The 25294-nt window shown below is 37.4% G+C and overlaps 1 protein-coding gene across 2 annotated transcripts in view; it reads right to left on the bottom strand.

Moving 5' to 3' along the window:
* Nucleotides 1-306: 306 nt before the first annotated feature.
* The window catches only part of ntrk1 (neurotrophic tyrosine kinase, receptor, type 1), a 41812-nt gene continuing 16824 nt past the window's right edge, over nt 307-25294 (bottom strand). The window contains exons 6-17 of one of the 2 annotated variants that reach the window (XM_051720054.1): nt 25003-25145; nt 24535-24673; nt 19082-19414; nt 18937-18954; nt 16910-16968; nt 16729-16831; nt 12763-12927; nt 12505-12635; nt 12171-12343; nt 8146-8386; nt 7344-7502; nt 307-2537 (exon numbers count right to left, since the gene is read on the bottom strand). In XM_051720054.1, the coding sequence (XP_051576014.1) occupies nt 2352-2537; nt 7344-7502; nt 8146-8386; nt 12171-12343; nt 12505-12635; nt 12763-12927; nt 16729-16831; nt 16910-16968; nt 18937-18954; nt 19082-19414; nt 24535-24673; nt 25003-25145 (1850 nt within the window). In that variant the 3' untranslated portion in view covers nt 307-2351. The remainder of the gene's footprint in view (nt 2538-7343; nt 7503-8145; nt 8387-12170; nt 12344-12504; nt 12636-12762; nt 12928-16728; nt 16832-16909; nt 16969-18936; nt 18955-19081; nt 19415-24534; nt 24674-25002; nt 25146-25294) is intronic. The other variant, XM_051720055.1, reaches the window with a different exon arrangement.

Genomic DNA, 25294 nt, shown 5'->3' with positions numbered 1-25294 from the left:
AGAGCTCAGACATTCTCCTAAACTTCTCTTTTGTTTTTTCCTCTGAAGAAAGTAAGTCATGGGTTTGCAACGACACAAAGGTGAGTAAATAAATTATGACATCATAGTAATTTCTGGGTAAACTACTCTTTTTAAAGGGTAGGTTCAGTCTGTATTATAATTAGCTCTCTATAAAAACAATAGAAGTCTATAGTATTTTGTAGATACAGTATTGACTTCAAATACAATATGAATGCCTTTATCATCAAGAAACTAGTGCAGGAATAATCTGAGATGAACAGTATTATAAAAGATGCAAATCAAAAGTTTGAATAAAATCAGGTTTAATACAGATTTTGTACATTCGTTTATCAACAACAACAAAAACTCTGTTACATTTATTTGTACAATGATACAAATTATACTGTAGATTTCAGATGCTTTTGCGTCAAGGCTGTTATTGATGTATAAATGTCAAACGAATGTTTCTCTCTAATTTACATTCTGTGAAAACATACTGTTTAATTTATGGTTCTCAAATGTAAACCATTTGTTTAAAGATGCACTCAGTAATTCTTTCCTCATTAAAAAAGATTTACTCCTAAAGAAATTAATAGTAATGTTGAAACATGGGTATAAAAGCACGAGCAATCACATGAGATGAAGAACTCCACTCATATCAGCAACCTTATAAAAGCTGTTTTATTCTACATGGAGAGGGTCCACACATGGGGGCTGCCATATTAGAATCACATGACCAGCCAGATACTACTCGCTTAATCTCAGTAACCGCCTTGATATTGGACACTTTCACTCATGGATTAAATTATTCATGGCTCACTGTTAATAGTACATTTCTACAATGGCATTCTTAACTAAAAACTATTGATTTTGAATTATGCTGCATCCACGCCGCTAGGTGTCACTGTAGGTCCAAGATGACACAAACGCAAAAGATACTGAGTGCACCTTTAATGTTTAATTTGTCACAAAACATTAGAAGGCATAAAGGATTTATAAAGCTGAAATCATATCTAGTCTTTAAAACACTAGATAAAGTTAGAGCTAAAAAATAAATAAATAAGAACACAAAATGAATAAGAGAACATGAAGCAATTGAATTGCTAGCTTATGTATAGGACTCAATACCAGTACATAAAAATGACGCACCCATTATCGAAAGAATAAAATAATAAACAGGGACATTTGCAGCTTAACATGCTGTGTGATAAATTAATATTCGATTGACACCACCTCTGTCCTTACACCGGTATCATGCTAAAATTCTGGCTTTGTTTGGAATAGCAGACTAGTAAACTGCTAGTAGTTTTTCCTGTATGCAAGAAATACCCTAATACATGGAGACCTACAGTATGTAGCAATGTAGAATTTAACCGTGTGAAACATGTACTACACACTGTTTCACATACTATTTAAAAAAATTTATAGCCAGTATACAGTATACTGCGCAGTATGAGGTACGCAAGTATTCAATTGCAAACACAGCCCATGTGTCTCCACTATTGTTGATCTGTTGCTGAGCTTGTTGATGCTTTTGATACGGTAAAAAAGCAGGAAGTAATAGGAATAATTAGAAGTTGATGTTAAACATCGAAAGATGTACAATACATGCATGTTTAGATCACGCATAAGAGGTTGTTGTAGTATATTCATAATTTCAAGACACTGTGAAAAGAAATGCAGTCAACTTGGCACAACATTTAAATTAAAGCAACTTCAAATCCTCATTCGAAGGTAAAATTATTTAGGAACTTTACATAATAGTTAAAGGTGAAGTGTGTAATTTCTGCATCACCGAATGCAAAAATAATAATTGTTTTCATGCTATTGGTTGAGCCAATATTGCTATGTCGTGATGCACATACAAACAGAGCAATGTTTTCAAAAGTGCCACAGAGCAGAAAGTCAACCTACAGTGGCTTACCTATAGTTATCTCTGCAAATTAAACTGAAATATGTGTTCTCTATTTTAACGTCAGGAAAAATTACGCACATCACTTTTAATGATCTATAATTATAATACAAGAAGGCCCTGACAACAATATCGTCATATAGAAAGTCTCTTTTGGGGTGAGTCATGAGCAATTTCCACTAACGCAAGTATCCACTCAAATTTGAACACTTGGATACAATCTTACATTCTTTCATTTTGGTGCTCCAAAAAGGGCTGAACAACAAGTAGCAGCTGTGGATTTCACATACACATCAACAAACAAGGGAAAAGTTCATACAGCACATCTGAATATGAGACAGTTCTTTGATTTACGTTCATCTAAACCCACCATTGTTTTCTTCCTCAGCCCAATCCTGCCGCCAGAAGTGAGTCTTTCCTTGCTTGTTTCTGCACGCCTCTACTCCAGAATGTCCAGATAGACAGGTGGGTTCTTCACGAGGGCTACGAGGCGGTTGTAGATGTCCTTGATGACGAGCCTCTGCTGCGGTTCTCTCTGCCAGCAGCCCTGCATGAGCAGGTGCACTTCTTTCGGGCAGGTACGCGGCCGTTCGAGCTCTCGGCCCTGTGTGATACACTCGATTGCCTTTTGAATTTACAGTGAAAAAAGTGGAAAACGTATGAATAAAAATACAAGTTTGTGTCTGTGAATTGCTTTGAATGACAATTGACAATTCGTCTGCAACTTTGTAAACATTTATTGAGCAAATTCTTAGATTAAAATCAAGCTCAAAAACAAGCTGAGTCCATAACTTAATAAAAAAGGTTTTTTATATTGCATATTAAGATTATATTGCAGAATGTGCAATTTCTTTGGACCTTGATTTTAATTCATGTCATTTTTAAAAATAACTTTCAATACTGCTTATAATTTGCTACATCTAATGTACATATTATATGTACTAATATTTTTTTCTGAATAAATTGTCAGTGGTGCTTGCATGTTCAAATTGCTAGTGTGTTCTGGGTGGTTGCTAGAGTGTTGCTAGTATGTTCTGGTTGGGTGCTAAGATGTTGCTATAGTGTTCTAGGTGGTTTTTAGGGTGTTGCTAGTGTGTTTTTGGTATTGCAAGTGTTTTTTGGGTGGTTGCTAGGGTGTTTAGAATGTTCTGGGTGTTGCTATTGTGTATTGAGTGGTTGCTAGGGAGTTGCTAGGGTTTTTCTAGTGTGCTTTGCTTTGGGTGTTGTTAGCGTGTTCTGGTTGGTTGCTAGGGTGTTGCTAGTGTGTTCTGTGTGGTTGCTAATGTCATAAGAGCCTACCCCAAGTCTCTATGATATTCTGGCCTCTAGAGATGGCTCAGGTCCCTCTTTCATTGTAACTATAGAATCTTAAACCATTTTATCATTTGCCAGATGATAATTATACATCCGATAACATAGAAATGTGATAGCATACTACTCCTCAACAAGCCACACTATTTGAGATATCAGTCATATCTGTAGTGCAAATAGTGCAGGACAAGTAACAGTGTTTTTTCAAATCCTTAACCCTAAAATATAAAAGTTATAAAAAAATTATGCTCTGTGCCTGCTCAAAATATGCAATGCTGCATAAAAGCCAGAATAAATTATGCCTGCTCTGAATCAACTAAGCCCCTAATATCAAAGGCAGTTCTACTGCTGCTTTGGTGCTGTGTAAATGAAATGCAGCATCAGAGCAGCCTTAAACGTTGTAGTGATAGGGCATATATTTCATAATTTAGTGTCATAATTAAAAGTATAATTTTATATTTAAAATTTTCTAGGTATCTAGGTTTCCACACAGGATGCATCGATGCAGTTTAGGAGGCAGTCCAAAGTTGTCAATCTATTCATTGTACTTCTTCAAGAATGAACAAAGTGACATTGATGAGTTTGCAGGTTAGTGTATGAACTAACACAAACTGCACAACTGCACAAACTGAATGATTAATGGAGTTGTTTATTATGAAATTTCTCTATGCTTTTTGTGGTTTGACACCTTGAATGAACCCTATTCTTGCCTTGAATAGGGTTTGTTCAAGGTGTCAAACCACAAAAAGACATACTTGTAACTGAAAAAACATTGTGAAAGCTATATGAAAGATACATATATACAATGTATTATCCAGTCAAGGCTGAAGTAAATAATCTAAGTCCTTTGAAAATGATTTGGATCTAATTTAATGGAAAACTATGTGAGTAGAGCTCAATGGCGCTGCAGAATTTTGAGCAGCCTCCAGAGTCGTAGCTGGGTTGACGAAAGATGAGGAACTGCAGCGGCAATGTGCGTACATTTATAGAAAACAACCATTTTGAATTTTACAACCCGCCGTGTCGTCCACCAGAGGCGTCCAGTGTGCGACGCCCTTAAGAAACATGTTGAGCAAATGTACTCTCAAATACATATTATTTAAAATATTTGAAAATACAATCTCTAAGTACTTGAGTGTATAAAACTTTTGAATAGGGAATTTCATTTAACTTTTTACCTTAGGAAAACTGTTATAATTAATTTTTTAACCATTTCAGACTATGTAAACACCCTTTTTGCATGTGAAATCAGAAACAGCGCTTTGCTGCACTTACTTGCGAGCTGTGATTTTGACTATTAAATCGTTTTTAATCCCCCATCTTTCTATAACAGCCTCTTTGCCAATTCTTGGTGGCTGCTAGGGTGTTTAGAATGTTCTGGGTGTTGCTATTGTGTTGTGAGTGGTTGCTAGGGTGTTGCTAGGGTTTTTCTAGTGTGTTTTGTGTGTTGATAGCATGTTCTGGTTCGTTGCTAGGGTGTTTCTAGTGTGTTCTCTGTGTTTGCTAGGGTGTTGCTCTTTTGTTCTGGTTGGTTGCTGCTAAGGTGTTGTTAGTGTGCTCTGGGTGGTTGCTATGGTTTTGCTATTTTGTTCTGGTTGGGTGCTAAGATGTTGCTAGTGTGTTCTGGGTGTTGCTAGTGTGTTCTGGGTGGTTACTATGGTTTTGCTATTTTGTTCTGGTTGGGTGCTAATGTGTTGCTAGTGTGTTCTGGGTGTTGCTAGTGTGTTCTGTGTGGTTGCTAGGGTGTTGCAATTTTGTTCTGGTTGGTTGCTAAGGTGTAGCTAGTGTGTTCTGGGTGGTTGCTAGGGTGTTTCTTGTGTTTTATGGGTGGTTGCTCAGGTGTTGCTAGTGTGTTCTGAGTGGTTGCTAGGGTGTTGCTTGGGTTTTTCTAATTAGTTTTGGGTGTTGCTAATGTGTTCTGGGTGGTTGTTATGGTGTTGCTAGTGTGTTCTGGGTGTTGCTAGTGTGTTCTCTGTGGTTGCTAGGGTGTTGCTATTTTGTTCTGGTTGGTTGCTAAGGTGTTGCTAGTGTGTTCTAATTGGTTGCTAGGGTGTTGCTAGGGTTTTTCAAGTGAGTTTTGGGTGTTGCTAGTGTGTTCTGGTTGGTTACTTGGGTCAGGGTCGTAGATTCCAGGGGGGATGGGGGGAGGTAACCCCCCAATAATCAAAACAAGAAAGTACAGGCCACGCAATATTTATAATATGATCAATGGAAACATGTAAATGCTTCAAGCCAAATCTACGCCCTTGGCTAGGGTGTTGCTAGTGTGTTCTGTGTGGTTGCAATGGTGTTACTATTTTGTTCTGGTTGGGTGCTAAGGTGTTGCTAGTGTGTTCTGGGTGGTTGCTAAGGTGTTTCTAGTGTTTTCTGGGTGTTTGGTAAGTTGTTGCTAGTGTGTTCTGAGTGTTGCTATTGTGTTTTGTATGGTTGCTTTGGTGATTCTGTTTTGTTCTGGTTGGGTGCTAAGGTGTTGCTAGTGTGTTCTGGGTTGTTGCTAGTGTATTTCTTGTGTTTTTTGAGTGGCTGCTAAGGTGTTGCTAGTGTGTTCTGTGTGTTGCTAATGTGTTCTGAGTTGTTGCTAGTGTTTTTCTAATGAGTTTAAAATTTTTCTATGTATCTAGGTTTCGCACACAGGACGCATCGATTGGGTGCAGGTGGCAGTCCAAAGATGTGAATCTAGTCACCAACAAAAAATACACACAAAAGGTTTTTGTACTACTTCAAGAATGAACAAAGTGATGTTGATGAGTTTGCAGGTTAGTGTATGAAACTGGTGCAACTGCGCAAAAGGAATTAGAAATGGAGACGCTTATAATGCAATTTCTCTAAATTGTATATATATATATATTCTTTTTTTCTTTTTTATAAACAATCTGCGCTGAAATGTTCCACTCAAAATGTTAAGATCAGACTGAAATGATCAGAGATCTTGTTAAAAAAACCTTTAGATTCTACACACAGCCAGGAACAGCACAACATTTGACAGACTTTCCCTCATTTTACTCTTAAGTAGTAAGTTTTTCTGGTGTTAAGATATAATAAAATATATTCGTATTATAATCTTTACCTCTCCTTACATTTTAATTTTTTTCTTCTTTATCATGACTGTGTAAAGCCCTCGGAATTATCACTGCATATGTAATTGGCTATACAAAAGAGCTTTCCTTGCCTACATCAAACTCTTTTATCTCAAAATATCAAGTAAAATTTTATTCTTTGTGATCCCCTTCAACTTGTATTGAGTACATCAGGTGATTCTATAGAATGAGCCACTTCTCAACATGGCTCTTCCTGGTCACTATTTAAACTGGCAGTGACATTATGCCCTTATAGCATTGCCTCATAATCAAATGAGGTAAAGAGACTGTCAACACCACACAACATCATACTGAAATGGGTTTTCAATCACTGCAATAAATTAACAAAAATTCACATTGACCCCTCCGAAAGTCTCTCCTCGCAGATTGGAAAAGTCAAGAATGATCTGTCTCTGCCCCCTACAATTAGGCTTTCGAATTAGCTGTGTCCATCATTGGCTCGGGAAGGATTAGGTTAACAAGGTTAAACAACGTTGGCTCGAGGCGAAGATGAGGTTTAATCGGATTAAAATTGAGTTGGCGGGAAAGTGATCCACCTCTCTCTTGAAAGAAGAGAGGCCTCTCCTGCGTAAAAGTGCAGTTGTGGTCACACCAGCGTCCACTTTTTGGTGTCTGATCTGAGAGGTCTGGATCACTCTGGTACCTAAAAATCTATTGATCTCCACGTTCATAAGTGCTTAAGAGCACAGTCTCATTCATCCCAAAATGGATATTCATATCACAATGAGGGTTGCAATAGCTTTGTCTGTTTGCTTTAGCTCACTGGCCAGCACTGATACACAACTATTCGAATCATTTCGATGTCATCAGCAAGCCAACATTAAAATTCTTTATTTTATTTATGCAGTTCTCGTTTTTTATCCAAAGCTACTTACAAGGAATTAAAGGCGTACACATTCTCAGTATGTGTATATTATCAGGCTGTTCTTTTGGTTGCATTGTTTTTAATACTCACAATGAATGAGTTTGAAATTTGAAGAAACACTGGACATTCGATTGCGCAACCAAATTTAGTTCTGTACCTCACTGTTGGATAGCTGATACCATGGTTGTTTTCCATAGGTGAAGATCTCCCAGAGGACCACTCCAAAGCTCCAGATGTCACTCTCTGTGGTAAACTTCCTGTACATGATACTTTCTGGTGGCATCCAGCGAATTGGCAGCATCGTCCTTCCACCAACCTAATAGTGTCAAAGACAACAATTTACATCTATTTTGTACATTGCATTGGATAAAAGTAGGTCTGTCACGATTAAGAAATTTGGCTGACGATTAATTGTCAAACAGTTAATTGCGATTATGATGATTAATTGTCTCTTTTAGAGCTTTCATGATTAATTTTCATTTAAATTGTCATATTTTTTTTAAGGTGCATGTGTGCTTCATGCACCTTAATTCATTTTTACATATTTAACTTCAAGTATATAAATCAAATAATAAAGTAAGGATATATGATTTCCTTTTAAGGCTTTAAAAACTTATGAATGACATGAAAAATAATGTTTTCAATATCAAAATAGTCTCTCTTTTTTGTTAACTTTAGTTACATTTACATTGTTGTTTTTGTAACTCATAAAATTTATATTTAATTTTTTTATAAAAATATATTTGTATATTTATAGACTGTCTGGAGGGTAAAATTCCATTTTGGATCTCAGTTGTTTCTCCTAAGCTAACATTCTTTATAACATCTCCTTTTGTGTTCTGCTTAAGAAAGAAAGTCACATGGGTTTGGAACAACATGAGGGTTAGTAAATAACAGAATTTTCAATTTTGGGTGAACTATTCCTTTAAATGGAATGTGACTCAAATGTGCTGTTTTACCCTGTAGTAGTCCGTGCTGTAAATGTCTCTCGACATTCCAAAGTCTCCAATCTTCACCATCAGTCCTTCTCCAACTAAACAGTTCCTGGTGGCCAGGTCTCTGTGCACAAAGTGCAGAGAAGCAAGATACACCATCCCTGAAGCGATCTGAGCTGCGATTTGGAGCATCTGAGGAAGAGTGAGCTGACCCACTGGAGGAACCTTCACTTCATCCAAGATACGAGCATCTGGGCCATGAGCCCTGAAAACAAGAGACATATAACAAAATAGCTGTTTAAAACCATTGAACAGAGGAAAGACTTGGATATGTTCCGAATTGTATTCTACCTACTATACTTGTACTATTTTCAGCCTGGTCTCATAGAATCTCGTTACAGTACGTACATTTTTAGCAGAATGATTTTAACATCGTTTTACGTTGTCCTGGTCAAATGAACACTAGTGATGCTACAACAACGACTTTTATTAAATTTCACACAAATCACGAGTAAAATGGCAGATTATCAGGTCATAAACACTGACTTCTCGCCCTGTTCCTCACACAATGCAATCTTATGACATCTAAACACTTTTACTGTAGTGCATGATTTGTAAGGCGATACATTTTAGCGTTTGCATTACGTCAACTACATTTACAAGCTTTATCAGGCACGTTCACTTGCATTTGCGATGCAAAGGACCAGTCCTGAAGAGCATGTGAGGTGAAAGTGTCATAGAAGCATCACAAAATGATGTGGTTTCTCCAGCAATTGCATTTTTCATGTCTCATTTGCTTTTTATATCAATATTGTTTAGGTTTAAGTAGAACTGCACGATTATGACGAAAATCATAATTGCCGATTATTTCCTTTGCTATTGTAATTGAGATTATTCAAAAAAACATCCCAAAAAACATGTTAATTTTGGTGCAATGGGAGTACAGCTAAATGGAATACTGTAATTGACACTTTCCACGATTATATAATGCAGTTTTTTTAATTAATTGTGCAGCCCTAGGTTTAAGGTTTAGGGTAGGGAGGTCTGTTTTGATAATTGAGAAATTGATAGAGCATTAACCTTAAAAACCTCATTTTTTTTCATGTCACATTTGCTTTTCTTGATACTGTCGGTTAGGTATAGGTTTGACTAAACCTAAAAACCTCATGAAACATTAACTCACTTTTAGTGTAATAAACAAGGTAATATCATTAAGAAAAAATGTCGCAACAGTCACGTAATTTTGAGATCAGGCTGACTGTTTTTGAAATTTGATGTATGTGCACTCAAACCAAGTGAGCTGCCTAAATAGGCAGCATCCTAGCCCAAATGGCACATGATAAGCGACCAATTTGGAAAGATCTACATAGACAGCCACTATATATATCATACAAGTAAATTCTTTCACAAAGTGCAGGAACTCATCTCAAAATTGAATCCATCTTGGATGAACTGTTTTTCATTGAGCTCGTCACAGTTAGGGTTAGAGTTAGGGTTAGGGTTAGGGTTAGTTTTTGATCTTTGAGTGCATTCTCTCATTGAAGGATACGTCATGCTACCTTTGGCCAAAATAAGGTATTATTATGCTGCCTACCTTTTGGACCAAAAGGTATGCTCCCTACATAAACAGCTCACTGGGTTTGTGAATTGTGAACCTATGAGAATTTTCTGCTTGCATGGATTACCCGGATGACCGACTTCAAAAAAATATGCTGTATACCATAGCGTACTTTATGGAATACTATATCCTACAATACAATACGCTCAACTTGACCTTCCATTTTGAGAGTGATGAATGAACACATCAGTCATGATATACAACATCTCTTTCTTAACTCATTATTTGATTGGACTCCTAAAAGTAAAGACATATTTTTTCATGTGCCTTCTGTTAAACCATTCATCTGCAATGATCTATTATGTTTTACAAGTGAAGACTTGTCTCTGAGTCTGGGTCACCCTCGCCTTGCCTTGCATTGTCTATCAGGCCTCAGTGAGCGAACCACTGACTCCATTCATCATATTACAGTTGTCCAAACTCTCTGCCACTCCATTCTGCTCTGAGGTTTCGTATGTGAACCCTATTAGTTTAGCAGGCAGGTGGCAGGATAGGGGCAGCTGCTGCAGAGACTGGAGACACATCCATACACTCGTCTCATGAAAATGTGATTTCCATCTCCCCCTCAAACATTCACATGTCCCCACTTCCAGTCTGGCCCCAGCAACCACCTGGCAGACAGACTGGATCTTTACGCACCGAGACTCAGCTGTGTTGCACATATGGTCAGTCAGTCCCCCATCAGTTAACTCATACTTCAATGAACTTTACATCTTAATTAAAACTTGAGCATCACAAAGCTGGATCCACATTCAAGCTCTGTTGTGCTTCTCCACAGTTTGGCCTTTGAGTTTCAGTAGATATGAATGTGAAAGTACATAGAAAAATATGGAAATTGAAATGCTTAAAAGGTGATGTGTAAATTCTTACAATGTTAAAATAATTTGTTTTATCCCAGCTTAATAAAAAAACAACATTAATCAGCCTAAAGAGCCGTTCACTCTGAACACATTTTTGCGTCCTTCTGCACTATTTTGCTGTGTAGACATGAGCTAGACAGACGTGTTTAACTGTTGCACTGAATCTCACTGTTTTGTCAGTGTCTCACACAGGAGCACCACACCAGAAGGACATGTTCTGTGTGAACAGCCCCTAAGGTGGTATTTTGGGCATATTGGAGCCGTCAGATTCGAGATCAGGTTGTGTTTCCCAATTCCATTCGCCCCAATAACTTCCAGTACATTATTTGCTATGCTATATCTGTCCATTAATAGAATGCATAGGCACTAGGGTTTAGAACCAAGAACTGGTTTCATTTTTAAAAAAATACTGGAACTGTGTGTCCTGCAGCACTACTCATTCTGCCCCGCTACTGAATCTATTGTGGGAAATACACGGTGCAACCAGTGTAGTACAATTCATGAACAAATGACTCTAATTAGCCGGTTCTTTTGAATCTTCAGCGTAACCAGTGTAGTAACATTACCAAAACAAAGGACTCTTATGAGCCAATTCTTTTAAATGTACGGTGAAAAACACCCAGTGTGACCAGTGTAGTCTGATTCCTGAACGAATTATTCTTATACGCTGGTGCTTTTGAATCTATAGTGCAAAACACCCAGCACAACCAATGTAGTCTGATTCCTGAACAAATTACTGTTATAAGCCAGTTGTTTTGAATCTAGAGTGCAAAATATCCAGCGTAACCAGTGTTGTCTGATTCATGAACGAATGACTCTGTTAAGCCAGTTCTTTTGAATCTACAGCGCAAAAAAACTAGCATGACCATGGTAGTGGGGTTCCAAAATGAACGACTCTTATGAGCTGGTTCTTTTGAATCTAAAATGCGACCAGTGTTTTCCGATTCCCAAACGAATGATTCTTATGAGCCGGTTCTTTTGAATCTTCAGCACAAAACACCCAGTGCGACCAGTGTAGTCTGATTGTACAGTGCATAACATCCAGTGTGACCAGTGTAGTCTGATTCCCAAATTAATGACTCTTATGAGGAGGTTCTTTTGAATCTATAGTGCAAAATACCCAGCGCAACCAATGTAGACTTATTCCCAAACAAATGGCTCTTATAAGCTTTTGCAAGAATTGTATTAAATTTACCTCTCATTTGTTATATCTGCCCTGTTAAAATCTGAAGTGATCTCATCATTTGACTGCTGAGGGTAGTAAATGCAATACAAATTTAATATATATATTTTTTATATATATTTTTATTCTCAGAAGTAAGACTTATTAATAAAACCATTAAGGCACAAACCATTAAACCATTAACCATTAAAAGCACTAAAACAAAATAAAATAAAACAATTCTTGAAATTACATACAGAATGTGTTGGTATTTCTTGAGTTGTACTAAAACATCATGTATGGATTAATGCTCTTTCTCCAAGGGCTGTTTTGTCTGGTCACTTTCTGACCGCTACACCACACTGCTGTAGGTAATTCTCTGGGAGCAGCTAGTGGTTATTAGACTGACCTTAGAAAGCGGTTGAGGTCTCCATGTCGCATATATTCAAACACCATAGCCAGAGGCTCTCCGTCTGTACACACACCATAGAAACGTACAATGTGCTCGTGTTGTAGCACTGTGAGCAGCTCGGCCTCACGCTGGAAGTCCTGGCGGGTAGACTCGTTGGCGACTTTCAAGGTCTATCCATGAAAACAAATACAGTCAGATACAAATACTGTATACAGAAGGAAAAAAAAGCAAAGATGTAATGAGTATGTGAGGCCAAACTGGTAGTGTTTTCAAAGAAAGCAGATAATATAGACACATACTGACCAGAGTTAACACAAATCATTGACCATACCTTGATGGCGACCAGCATCTTGTCAGAATCAGGGCAAAGGTTGGCGCATTCAGCCAGGTACACTTTGCCAAACGCACCCTCACCCAGTTCCCACTTCAAAACAATGTCTTTTCTTTTAATGTGCTGGACACCTGCAATAAACATAGAAATAATCACATTTATCTGTTGATTAATACAGTTAGGAAATATATACATGTTGAATGTAATGCATTGAAATTATCATGCTCAAAAGCTTACGTAATATTAGCCACTACTCACACATATCTTTATCTTTGATGATGCCACAGAAGTATTGGGGATTCTCTACAAAACTGGACAAGCCAGAATCAAGCATGCCATCATCTGAAGAAAGAGGACTTGCCCCAAAGTTCATAAAGCGGAGAGACACGGCCAGATCATCCTCAGTCCCTAAAACAGGAGAACCTGTAGACAGATAGACAACAAATGGTAAGTCTGGAAAGTCGGTTAAAAACAAGTGAAAAAAAATCTACCAGTGCAGTAAGACCAAATGCACTTATTTTAAAGATATATCCTCTAATATCTTAGACAATTTTGCTTCTTGGGTAAATATATTTTGTTTTAACGTTATATGCAAAGTTCACTGTGACTCTGGGCGTTTTCAAAGCATTGCTCTATTGTTGCGTTCAAGTTCTCCTGCAAAGTTTGTATTTACGAGGTTGGAAGTCTTAAATACAGTGTGATTTTAGTCCGAAAGAATATTCCCATTTTGCTATTTCATATTTCTTTCTCTCTTTACTGACAAAGATAAGAAGCTTAAGAAGCACCACTGTAACAAAATAAAGATTAAAGCCGTGCATTAGGTATGTAACTGATGTGTTATCTATCCATTTTATCATTGTTGTGCCACCGCATTTAATGATGGGAAATGTAGTTTTGCTCATAAACCAGCTAAATGAGTCATATTTTCTTCATTAACAGTCCAAAAAATGGATACAAACTAAACTGCACAGTTAAAATCTTCAAGTAAAACAAAATTATTACCAAGTTTGCTTCCACCATCATTTTTTACACGACACGGAAAATTGGAAAGTCTGAGTTTCCCACAGGTAATTACGACTTTGTGGTGGCATGTGCGCTCAACTCGTAAACAAAATCATTCCGACATGACTTGAACTCACCATATTTGTTTGAGCATCCCTACACAGCATCATTGGCTCAGACAATGTCGTCCAGACTACCTGTTTTTTCAGCCAATGGCAGACCAGGGGGAGTGTTCAGGAAACATGTTGTCTTTAATTTACAATTCCATTTGGTGCCTCAAGTGATGCAGAAATAACACACTTCATCTTTAAGTTAATCAAGAAAGATTTTAACTAGAATTGCCCCAGTACGATTCAAATGAAAAAATAAGAAGATATAACCTATGTTGAACGTTGAACAGTGAACATTTTCATAATTGCTTCAGAATGATTTTTATTAAATTTCGGCACGTACACGTTCGGTATCAGAGTTCAGTATTTAGGGTTAAGGGTTTGTTCAAATCTCTAACCCTAAGTATATTAACAATAGTACTACTCATGCCTGCCTTAGCAAGCACTACTAATAATATGTTTATTAAAATTGACTGCGAATGCTACCAAAAAGTTCTAGCAGAATGTTTACCTTATTTAAACTAAATCATCTCAGTTTTAGAAATCTGTATTAGAAGCAAAAGCTTCTCCTTCAAATCACAAAACCCAATCAAGCTTTAACCGCAAAGAGACCCCAGACTGGGCAGCAAAAAGGAACGCGGGGAATAGAGGCAGAGATGGGAGTGAGGCAATCAGGTCCACTTAGGCACTTTGTGAGAGGAGCGAGTGGACCTGAAAAGCCTGGCTCCATCACTCTTCTTTAATGGCTGGCTCGCGGCTGGGGCTCCCGATGCTATTTACTTTGCATGCTGTAATTAAGACCTGGCAGCACTTTGCCGAGCTGTTAGGCTGACACTGTACAAAAGTTACAGCTTAGAAGGGGCCATTTTTCGATGCCTTTTTGAGCATTACTTAAAAGCAACACAATGCCTCTTATTCAGTTACTTATTATCAGGAACTTATTCAGAATCCAGAATAATAATGGATAAAGTCATTTTGGCATGGCCTGTTGTTGTGCTGTCTACTGATTTTTTTCTTCTGTTTAATGCTAACATTCTTCTGCTATTGCGTATCACACATGATTTGTTTCTGCAATATGTTTTCATGCAGTAGTTCCCTTTCCTCTTAAATTGGTGAGACTTTGAAATGTCTCCATTTGACAATGAGTAAAATTAATTTAGCACTGTCTTTTGAACAATTGAAACAAGTGTGCTCTTGCTATAAATCAGTAACCTGAGTTTTTAGTTGGAATTTGGGAGAAAGATCTTCTTTACAGAGAAGTGTCCATGTTAATGTTCATACAAAATCTTTTTGTTTAAACACTGGCCCTTAACACTTACTTAGTTTACTAATTTTAAACCATGACTTGCACTGCACACAAATAACTAATATTGGCATTATATTCATGCTGTTTAGCCAGAGGGGAACTGGCCCCCACAGTGAGCCTGGTTTCTCCCAAGGTTATTTTTCTCCATTAACCAACATCTTATAGAGTTTTGTGTTCCTTGCCACAGTCGTGTTAAGCTTGCTCACTGGGGGTCTGAATCTAAATATAATTTACTTATTTATTTTATTATTTATTTTAAGGCACAGTTTACAGTCATGTTTTTTATTAAACCGTTCTACGTATTACAGCTTCTTTTTCTGTTAAAGCATAATTCCAGTAAAGCTGCTTTGAAATTATGTGTTGTGAAAAGCGCTATACAAATAACTTGAATTGACTTAATGGTGCGCTAAGTCATTTCTTTAGTTTTACATCTAAAGAAAAACATTTAGAAAAAGTGTAAAGCATTTTATTTGTTTGTTTTTTCAAGGCTGGCCCTGCTTCTTGGAGGCTGCCATGGTGCGATGTCATTAGAGTACAGAGGGCAACAGTCGGGTTCCAGAAGTAAAAATTCCATTCATTTCTTCCATAGGCAAAATCATTTTTAACGATAACTTATATACCTTTAAAGACAGACCTGCCATGAGCTCTAAGGTTGTTAATTGATGGTATATGCTTCTGTTGAAGCCATCAGTCTGCGTTAATTCAACTTACTACACTACCCATGATCCTGAAGAGAAAAGATCCACCAATCAGAGAACTGTGCCAAAAAAGCACTGTAGCGACCACTTGCATGACGTACTGTGAATGACGCAGTTGAGTTGGTCTTATATATTCGTAAATGTCTGAATTTTTGCAATCAAATTTAAAATATTATATAAATTCAAAAAAAAAAAAATTATATTTTGTTAATATACTTATTGTCAACATTTAAAAAAAAAAATCTATAGTTTTATACTGTATATTTACATCCTTTTTAATTCTATTATGTCATTCACAATGCTTCATTGGATTGACCTCTGAGCTGGTTGGTTTGTTTCATGGTTTTAATGAAGGATTTTATTAAATCCCTTTGAAAGAATTTAATGGGAAAAATACTTTCGGAACCAAGATGGCTGAAAAAGTGGGTGGCCACTGTTGTGCTCTATCACTAATGTCTTGGTTGTCACATTGTCATTGGTCACTTATTACTTTTTTTTATTTATTCTTCAAATAAATTAACCATGGGTGGCAAATACGTCTCTGAATAGGCTATTTCCACAATGGTATTGATAACTGGCAACATTTGCTTTTGTGTGATGCTGCTTCCACGCATATAGAGGTCAGTATAATGTCCAAACAATTACATTTACAATTATACATTTGGCAGACGCTTTTATCCAAATCGACTTATCGAGCATTCAAGGTATACATTTATTTTTTATTTTTTTATTTTATCAAAACCCCTGTCATATCGACAAACACTGTTCGCAACCAATTTTACTTCTATATTGTGACATAATTCCGAGTGAAACCGAATTTTAAATGAGAAATATGTTGGGGGGACTTGGTTTTTTCCATAGGGAATTGATTGGACCGTGAAAGGTAGGAGTTACATACTAGAATTAAGACAGGTAGTTGAGGGGAAGGGGTTGAAAAGAAAGAAGTATTTGTAGCAACAGCCAAAACGGAAAACCGTTTCAGTGGCAAAGCAAGTTTGTACATTTTTGTGCACAATAAGAACACAATCAAGCATTAAGGAACTAAAATCTATAAGGTTGATTTTGATTTCATGTTAACTTTGAGAATGTATGCGGAAGTATAACTTACGATGGATACCAAACTTGGAATGCTGCCCCCATTTATTGATGACAACAACCATGACGAGCAGAAATGTGCATGCAAACACAGCAAGACCCACAGCTACTGACACCTGTCAAAATAAACATCCATAATGAGTGCGAGATGAAAAATAAGTTTATTCTGTATACATATGTGACTCATCTCTTACCCCAAAAAATCTGCTCTCCAGTTTTTCAGTAACATCGCCTGTTGATTGGTTCGTGGGAGCTGCAGATATTAAAACATTGGTTTATCACTGAGATAAAATAATATTTTCAATAGTAAGCAATCATTACATTTGGCCATTGATTGCAGTATGGACCCTTTTTCCAGTTCCGTGATTGGAATATATAAGGAAACCATAGCAGGTTAAATGGTGCCACTGGCATATAGAGGCAGTAGTTTAGTCTAGGGCATACACAGACATCCGCCGTATGCCCACAGATCTTTCTTAGGATTTTGTGTATGCCCACCTGAAATAATTGATGACACGTATGGCCGCCAGAACAATGAGCAGTCTTTTGACCCGGAACTTTTTCAGTTTACTAACGCGATGGGGCAGCACCGTTGAGTGAATTGTGTATATATAAGTGTACAGAGATTCTTTCTAAACATGCACAGATCTGCGGGAGCACAACTGATGGCACTGGCAAGACAGACAGTCTGACTAAGCTGATCCATTAATCAGAACGTTCATTTCAGACGTGATTGGATATTTGCTAACCAATAATATTTTCTGTTTTAGTAAGGGGTGGGACATTTCCAGCGTCTGATGCACAAGCATCTCTGGAGTAACCATAATTTGCATTGTAAATGCATTTTAAATGCCTTGCTAAACGTTAATATTTATATATATATATATATATATATATATATATATATATATATATATATATATATATATATATATATATATAACTTATGCAATTAAACTTTGTGAAAATAGCATTCTGAGATGCTATTCTTCTCACCACAATTGTACAGAGTGGTTATCTGAGTTACCATAGACTTTGTCAGTTCTAACCAGTCTGGCCATTCTCTGTTGACCTCTCTCATCAACAAGGTGTTTCCATCCACAGAACTGCTGCTCACTGATGTTTTTTGTTTTTGTCACCATTCGGAGTAAATTCTAGAGACTGTTGTGTGTGAATATCCCAGGAGATCAGCAGTTACAGAAATACTCAAACCAGCCCATCTGGCACCAACAATCATGTGATTATCTAATCAGCCAATCATGTGGCAGCAATGCAGTGCATAAAATCATGCAGATACGGGTCAGGAGCTTCAGTTAATGTTCCCATCAACCATCAGAATGGGGAAAAAACGTGATCTCAGTGATTTGGAGCGTGGCATGATTGTTGAGTTTGAGTTTGGGTTTGAGTATTTCTGTAACTGCTGATCCCCTGGGATTTTTACACACAACAGTCTCTAGAATTTACTCAGAATGGTTCCAAAAACAAAAAACATCCAGTGAGCGGCAGTTCTGTGGACAAAAATGCCTAGTTAATGAGAAAGGTAAGAGAATGGCCAGACTGCTTCAAACTGATAAAGTCTATGGTAACTCAGATAACCGCTCTGTACAATTGTGGTGAGAAGAATAGCATCTCAGAATACTATTCTGAGATGCTGGTTGGCGCTGTTTGGCGGCACGAGTGGACCTACATGATATTAGGCAGGTGGTTTTAATGTTGTGTCTGATCGGTGTATGTTAATACAAGATAACGTGTTAATGTGAACATTACTACACTCATATTAGCTACAATGCTTAACAGTTTATTACGTTTATGAATTAGTTGATTAGTTAGGGTAATAATAAAGTATTAACAATTTTCATAGTAGCCTAATAAAAGGAAAATTTATGACACCTACAGTATAGAGGTAAATAGGAGAACAGCAAATGTTAACACAGTGTTCCCATTTGCTACTAAAGCAAAAGAAAAAATCCACTATTACATTTGCATGACTTTCCAGAAAATGAAAAACTCTGATAGGATAGGTTGCAGCAGTCAGAAGACAGAAAGATGCCAAATTTACTGTCACTTTGTATTTGAAACTCTATTGTAGCAGTGTTGACTAGTTTGCTGATTTTTTTTTTTTTTTGTATTAATCCAAGAATAATATTATACCAAGTCTAGTAGTATACTGTAAATATAAATAATAAAAAAAGTTGATCAAAGGAAATTCAAAATAACTTACTTGGTTCATCACCGAGGACTGGCATATGGAGAGAGATTATAACAATAAATTAGTTTTTGATATCCAAGTACCACTCTTGGTATTGGTGATGCAATGCATTACATGCTGTACATACTACATAAGATGTGTGATGATGTGTTCTCACCTGGAATTATGCCTTCTGGATCAAAGGGGTCAAATGGATTGTCCATGAACTTTGCATTTGCCGTGGCCTCATCCCTCCCCAGTTTATTTTCCACGATGAGGGTGTAGTAGCCGTTATTCAGATGAGTGGGTTTGTTGAGAAAGAGGCAGCCATGTTGAACGGAGCCATCGGCCGCATCTCGGATCAGTTCGGTGTAGGTGTAGCGGGTCTCAATGAGTGGGGTGTTGTTGTACAGCCATTTGATGGTGGCGGGAGGATTGCTGTCCACAGCAAACGGGAAACACCAGTGATGTTGTGGTTCTGGATCCTTTAGAAACAAGATCCGCACTGGAACTGAACGTAGAGAGACAGTGACAGTGGGTTTGCAAAGATTAAAGATAGACCGTTAATCATTTTTACAAGTATTTTTTTAACCGATATTCACACTTTTCAGCCTAATCAATTATCGGTTCTTCAATACTGTGTGTAGCAATAAAAAAACATCATCTGATGGGTCTTTAAAGAATAGCGGTAACAAAATATTTTAATCTGAAGTTTGCATAATTTAATCCATTTTTAAATAAGTAATTTTTGCTTGAAAATTCTGTCATCATTTACTCTATCTCATGTTTTTCCAAAGCCCTATGAATTTCTTTCTTCTGTGGAACACATGAGGAGACTTTCATTACATCCTTTTTCCATACAATTAAAGTGAATTGTGACTGACACTAACATTCTGCCTAATGAGTTCTCTTTATGCGTTCAATAGAAGAATGAAAGTCACAAGTGTTTGGAACAACATGCGGGTGAGAAAATTATGATATATGTTTAATTTCTGGGTGTAATTGGTAATTAGTTCTTTAATATTGAGTGGGTCTCTAAAGAATAGTGCCAAACAACCTAGCATTTTAATGTGTTTGCATAAATTGTAACATTTTTGTGTAACAGCCATTTTTGCTAAAGTTAGATTGACGTAGCATATTAAGCTAAATTATTATTTTTGTTATTATTGAAGTATTGATTATGCACATGTTTTTTGTTATAGTGTAATTTTAGTTTTTAGTAATTATTGTATTAAAATGCAGAAATAAAACTACAAAAATTATTGTTTTAGACACTTAAAAACAGTCCTTTGACCAACATTTCTACTATTTTTTCTGAGAGTGAAAACTGATAAAGAATTTGGTAAATTAAGTTGAGAGACCTTTTCAGGAACATTTTACTCGTGTAAAAAAAACTGGATATTTTCACTGTTCCCACAACCACAATGTAATGTTCGGAAAATGTTTCAACTACAGATTTGCTGGGTTTATCGCTGCAGACCGCTAACAGTATTGCTCTAAAGAGAACATCAGTGCCCGCCCACTTTTTCAGCGGTATTGGTTTCGGAAGTATTTTTCCTATAAATGTTTTATCCATAGTGATTTCAAAGGTTGTTAATCGATGGTATATGCTTCTGTTGAAGCCATTAGTCTGCGTTAATTCAACTTACTACACTACCCATGATCATGAAGAGAAAAGATCCACCAATCATAGAACCGCGACAAGGTTTTTACAAAAGAATTCTAAGCCATGAACCAAATAACCAGCTCCGAGGTAAATCATATTGTTACAAACTTTGATGTAAAGCTAATACAGTTGAAGTCAGAAGTTTACATACACCTTAGACAAATACATTTAAACTCAGTTTTTCACAGTTCCTGACATTTAATCGTAAAAAACATTCCCTGTCTTAGCTCAGTTAGGATCACTATTTTATTTTAAGAATGTGAAATGTCAGAATAATATTAGAGATAACGATTTTATTTCAGCTTTTATTTCTTTCATTACATTCCCAGTGGATCAGATGTTTACATACACTTTGTTAGTATATGGTAAATTGTTTAACTTGGGTCAAACATTTTGGTTAACCTTCCACAAGTTTCTCACAATAAGTTGCTGGAATTTTGACCCATTCCTCCAGATAGAACTGGTGTAACTGAATCAGGTTTGTAGGCCTCCTTGCTTTCGCACGCTTTTTCAGTTCTGCCCACAAATTTTCTATCGGGTCAGGGTCAGGGCTTTGTGATGGCCACTCCAGTACCTTGACTTTGTTGTCCTTAAGCCATTTTGCCACAACTTTGGAGGTATGCTTGGGGTCATTGTCCATTTGGAAGACCCATTTGCGACCAAGCTTTAACTTCCTGGCTGACGTCTTGAGATGTTGCTTCAATGTATCCACATAATTTTCCTTCCTCATGATGCCATCTATTTTGTGAAGTGCACCAGTCCCTCCTGCAGCAAAGCACCCCCACAACATGATGCTGCCACCCCCATGCTTCACGGTTGGGATGGTGTTCTTCGGCTTGAAAGCCTCACCCTTTGTCCTCCAAACATAACGATGGTCATTATGGCCATCAGTTCAACAGTTACATTTTTGTTTCATTAGACCAGAGGACATTTCTCCAAAAAGTAAGATCTTTGTCCCCATGTGCACTTGCAAACTGTAGTCTGGCTTTTTATGGCGGTTTTGGAGCATTGGCTTCTTCCTTGCTGAGCAGACTTTCAGGTTATGTCGATATAGGACTCGTTTTTACTGTGGATATAGATACTTGTCTACCTGTTTCCTCCAGCATCTTCACAAGGTCCTTTGCTGTTGTTCTGAGATTGATTTGCACTTTTTGCACCAAAATACGTTCATCTCTAGGAGACAGAATGCGTCTCCTTCCTTAGCGGCTGCATGGTCTCATGGTGTTTATACTTGTGTACTATTGTTTGTACAGATGAACGTGGTACCTTCAGGCGTTTGGAAATCGTTCCACCATTTTTTTCATGAGGTTTTTTGATTTTCCCATGATGTCAAGCAAAGAGGCACTGAGTTTGTAGGTAGGCCTTAAAATACATCCACAGGTACACCTCCAATTCAGTACACCTCCTATCAAAAGCTAACTGACAAATTGTTGACATAATTTTCTGGAATTTTCCAAGCTGCTTAAAGGCACTGTTAACTTTACTGTATGTAAACTTATGACCCACTGGAATTGTGAGATTGTCAATTAAAAGTGAAACAATCTGTCTGTAAACAATTGTTGGAAAAATTACTCTGGTCATGCACAAAGTAGATGTCCCTAAATGACTTGCCAAAACTATAGTTTGCTAATATTAATCTGTGGAGTGGTTAAAAAATGTATGTAAACTTCTGACTTCAACTGTAAGTATTTGAAAATCAGACAAAAACACAAAGGCACAAGACTATGTACTAAACGTCTTAAATGAGAGAATGAACTACAATCCCATGAAGCATTGTGAATGATGTAATCAAATTAAAAACTATAGAAAAATATAAAACTATTGATTTAAAGTTGTTAATTATAAATATATAAACAATTAATTTTATTGCAGAATATTCAGATAAAGTTATAAGTTATTGTTAAACATCTTTTCCTCTATGGAGAAAATTAATGGGATTGTTGCGCTCTTTTGAACATTCATGTACTATCTGTGAAAAAGGTAGTCTTCCTAGATGGATAATGATTTTTTTTAAATCCAGTACCTGTTCTTTACCATAGCTCAAATGACTGCAGCATTCATCCTAATTTTTCCATGAATCAATGTGCTCCATCTTTACAGTAAACCTGTTGACCTGTTATAAATAATAAATCCCTGTCTGTTTAGGGGACCTAACCACAAGAGGCACTTGAGAGCTTGTTGGAGGTGAGATACAGGAAATGGTTCTTTTAGCCAGGAGAACATGCTGATGCGCGCAGCCTGGTCGCTGCTCCATAACCATTTCACTGCTCTTAACCTGTGACCCTTCCTCTAGAAAGTGCTTCGCATGGAGAATCACAGTCATTTGTGTCATAACCGCGAGTTTATGTTTGAAAAACTGTCCTCGTTACACGGCCCTGATGTTAACTGTCAAGCAAGATTTTGAACCGTCTGTGAACTCCTTTAATTGTCGTAGTCAGAATGAATTCAATAATTGAATTCAGTAATCGGGTTGCGGTTAAGATAGGTGGCTGAAGGTGAATTTCATCAGCTGGACTCCATGGAGCTACAGTTAGCAGTAAGTACGCTAAGATCATAACTAACGCTAGGGAATTATATTATCGATTACTGTCTGAATCTAATAAAAGAGGCTTACAACAGATCTAAATTATGCTACGGCAGCACCTGCACACAGAGATGTGCTGCAGGATTTCATGAGCGCGCTGCTATATGTATCCTGCTAATTTACGAGCTAATTAAGCAGTGTTTGCCAGTGAACCGTTGTCCACCAGTAAAATTACTCTGATTGACTGGCAGCTAACACACTTGCTGTCTGCCAATCAATCCTCACAATTATATTTCCGGACTTTGGGGGAGAGAAATCCATTAGCAGAGAACAAACAAGATGTGAAGACGGTTATCATCCCATTTTCCTGACAGTCATTATCGCTCCCCTGATGGCTATACATTTGTCTGAAGTCAAGCACTGTTTTTCCTTTTTCTGATGAGGAGGTGATAAACACTGATAATTGCTGTGGTATGGAGTTTGGTCATATGGGAGGATTTTAGATGGAAAAACGTTGCGATATTGTAACCATTGTCAAGTGTCCTGTATGCTCACATTGGATGGTGGATTTGGTTTGAGGAACCTCAAACCTGGGTTTCAAACTGCAGCTCTTGCAAATCTTGTGTCTGTCTGCCCTGTTTTTGAATTGTTTTTTCTATGTAAACATGCACTAAATGGACATCTTTTACCACTGAAATGTTTCTTGCTGTTTTTTTAATCGTCTCAGAAAGATTTCATGTCAAGTTAGGCACAGGTAAACTTTTAAATGTCCCAAGTAGGTTTTTTTTTCCATTCCGTTGTGCTCCATCTAGCTTTTTAATTGCAAAAATGCATCCTGTGTGAATGGACCCATAGTTGGTTAGCCTTAGTTTGTACGTTTCGGGCATAACTGGGTTTGAGTAGTCAGATACATTGTTTTGATTTGTTTTGTTTGATGTTGTTTTGGTGATGGGTTTGACTTCCGTGGCATTTACATGTACACCAATACACTTGATAACTACCAAAAATCAGCTTCATGCAAGAAAAACGTGTTTACATGAGATTTTAAATCAACTGATTATTCTCTTCTTTTGACATCAAAGCGTAAACAGGCATGCGCACAATACTTGTGCACATTGGATAACCCTGTAAGAATGCCAGTAAAGGTGTTTACATGCAACGCAAAATCGGGGTATGAAAAAAAAGACATGCCGATTGTTCTAATAAAGGAAATCCATTTAATGGGTTCACATGACCACACACACATTGTTGACTTATTAAGCATAATCGATGTAGGACCATCCATGTAAACATGCTCAATGTGTCCTGTAAGAACAGCCCCTTAGTTGGTTAGTCAGATGTGTCAGCTGTGTTGTAGCTGAACATGATGTAAAGTACAATTTTCTCTGGCTAACAAGTAAGCTACACAGAAAACACCGGACCCTGGAGTTTATGGGCTTACATTCGATGTCCAGTTGCACCATGGCCTCTCCCAGACCAGCTCGATTCTCCGCCTCACAGGTGAGGTTGTGCAGATTATCTGCAGAAGACACATTCCACATATGGAGCACCAGCTCCAGGGTTGAACCCCAGGTTCCTCGCTGTGGACAAGGATTGACGAAGTCAAGATTTAGCTGGCTGACATAAGAACTCCTTTGTTCAAAAAAGCGGAACAACATTCAATCAACAAAAAAGGTTTTAAAGATAGGGTTTGGCATTAAGCTGGGGATAGGGGCTTGAACAACATTCTTTTCAACCAGTTATTGCCCTTTGAGCTTAGTGGTGGGTTTAGGGTTAGGGTAAGGGTTATGGTTAGGGTTAGGAAAGCTGTTCCAATACCCACAATATTCTTCCTAGGTACTGTATATCACGTCCTGCCATGGATAACATCAAAAAAATACTCTGTTCATATGAAAATAGTGGTATGTACCTGTATGGTCCAAATGGATCGTAGCTGTTCTGATCTCCAGCTGACATTAGGTGTGGGAACTCCAGTCACATGGCATATAAATGTCATATTTCCACCTTCCTGAGTGGTCAGTGTGGATGAGTGGACTGTGACCTCAGGAATGCCTGCGAACCAGAAAAGTAGCAAACAGAGGTATTTATAAGAACAGTGAGGCAGGATGGGAAATTATGTGAAGCAAGTCAGGAAATATAATGAGCAGGATTCGAACCTGTGCTGCCTGCATCAGAACCATGGCTCAGTGTTTAAGAACATG

This window comes from Myxocyprinus asiaticus, chromosome 16, assembly GCF_019703515.2.
Source record: "Myxocyprinus asiaticus isolate MX2 ecotype Aquarium Trade chromosome 16, UBuf_Myxa_2, whole genome shotgun sequence".
NCBI classification, from domain to species: Eukaryota; Metazoa; Chordata; class Actinopteri; order Cypriniformes; family Catostomidae; genus Myxocyprinus; species Myxocyprinus asiaticus.
Note: the sequence above shows the minus strand (reverse complement) of the source record. Positions and strands in the feature narration are given on the sequence as shown.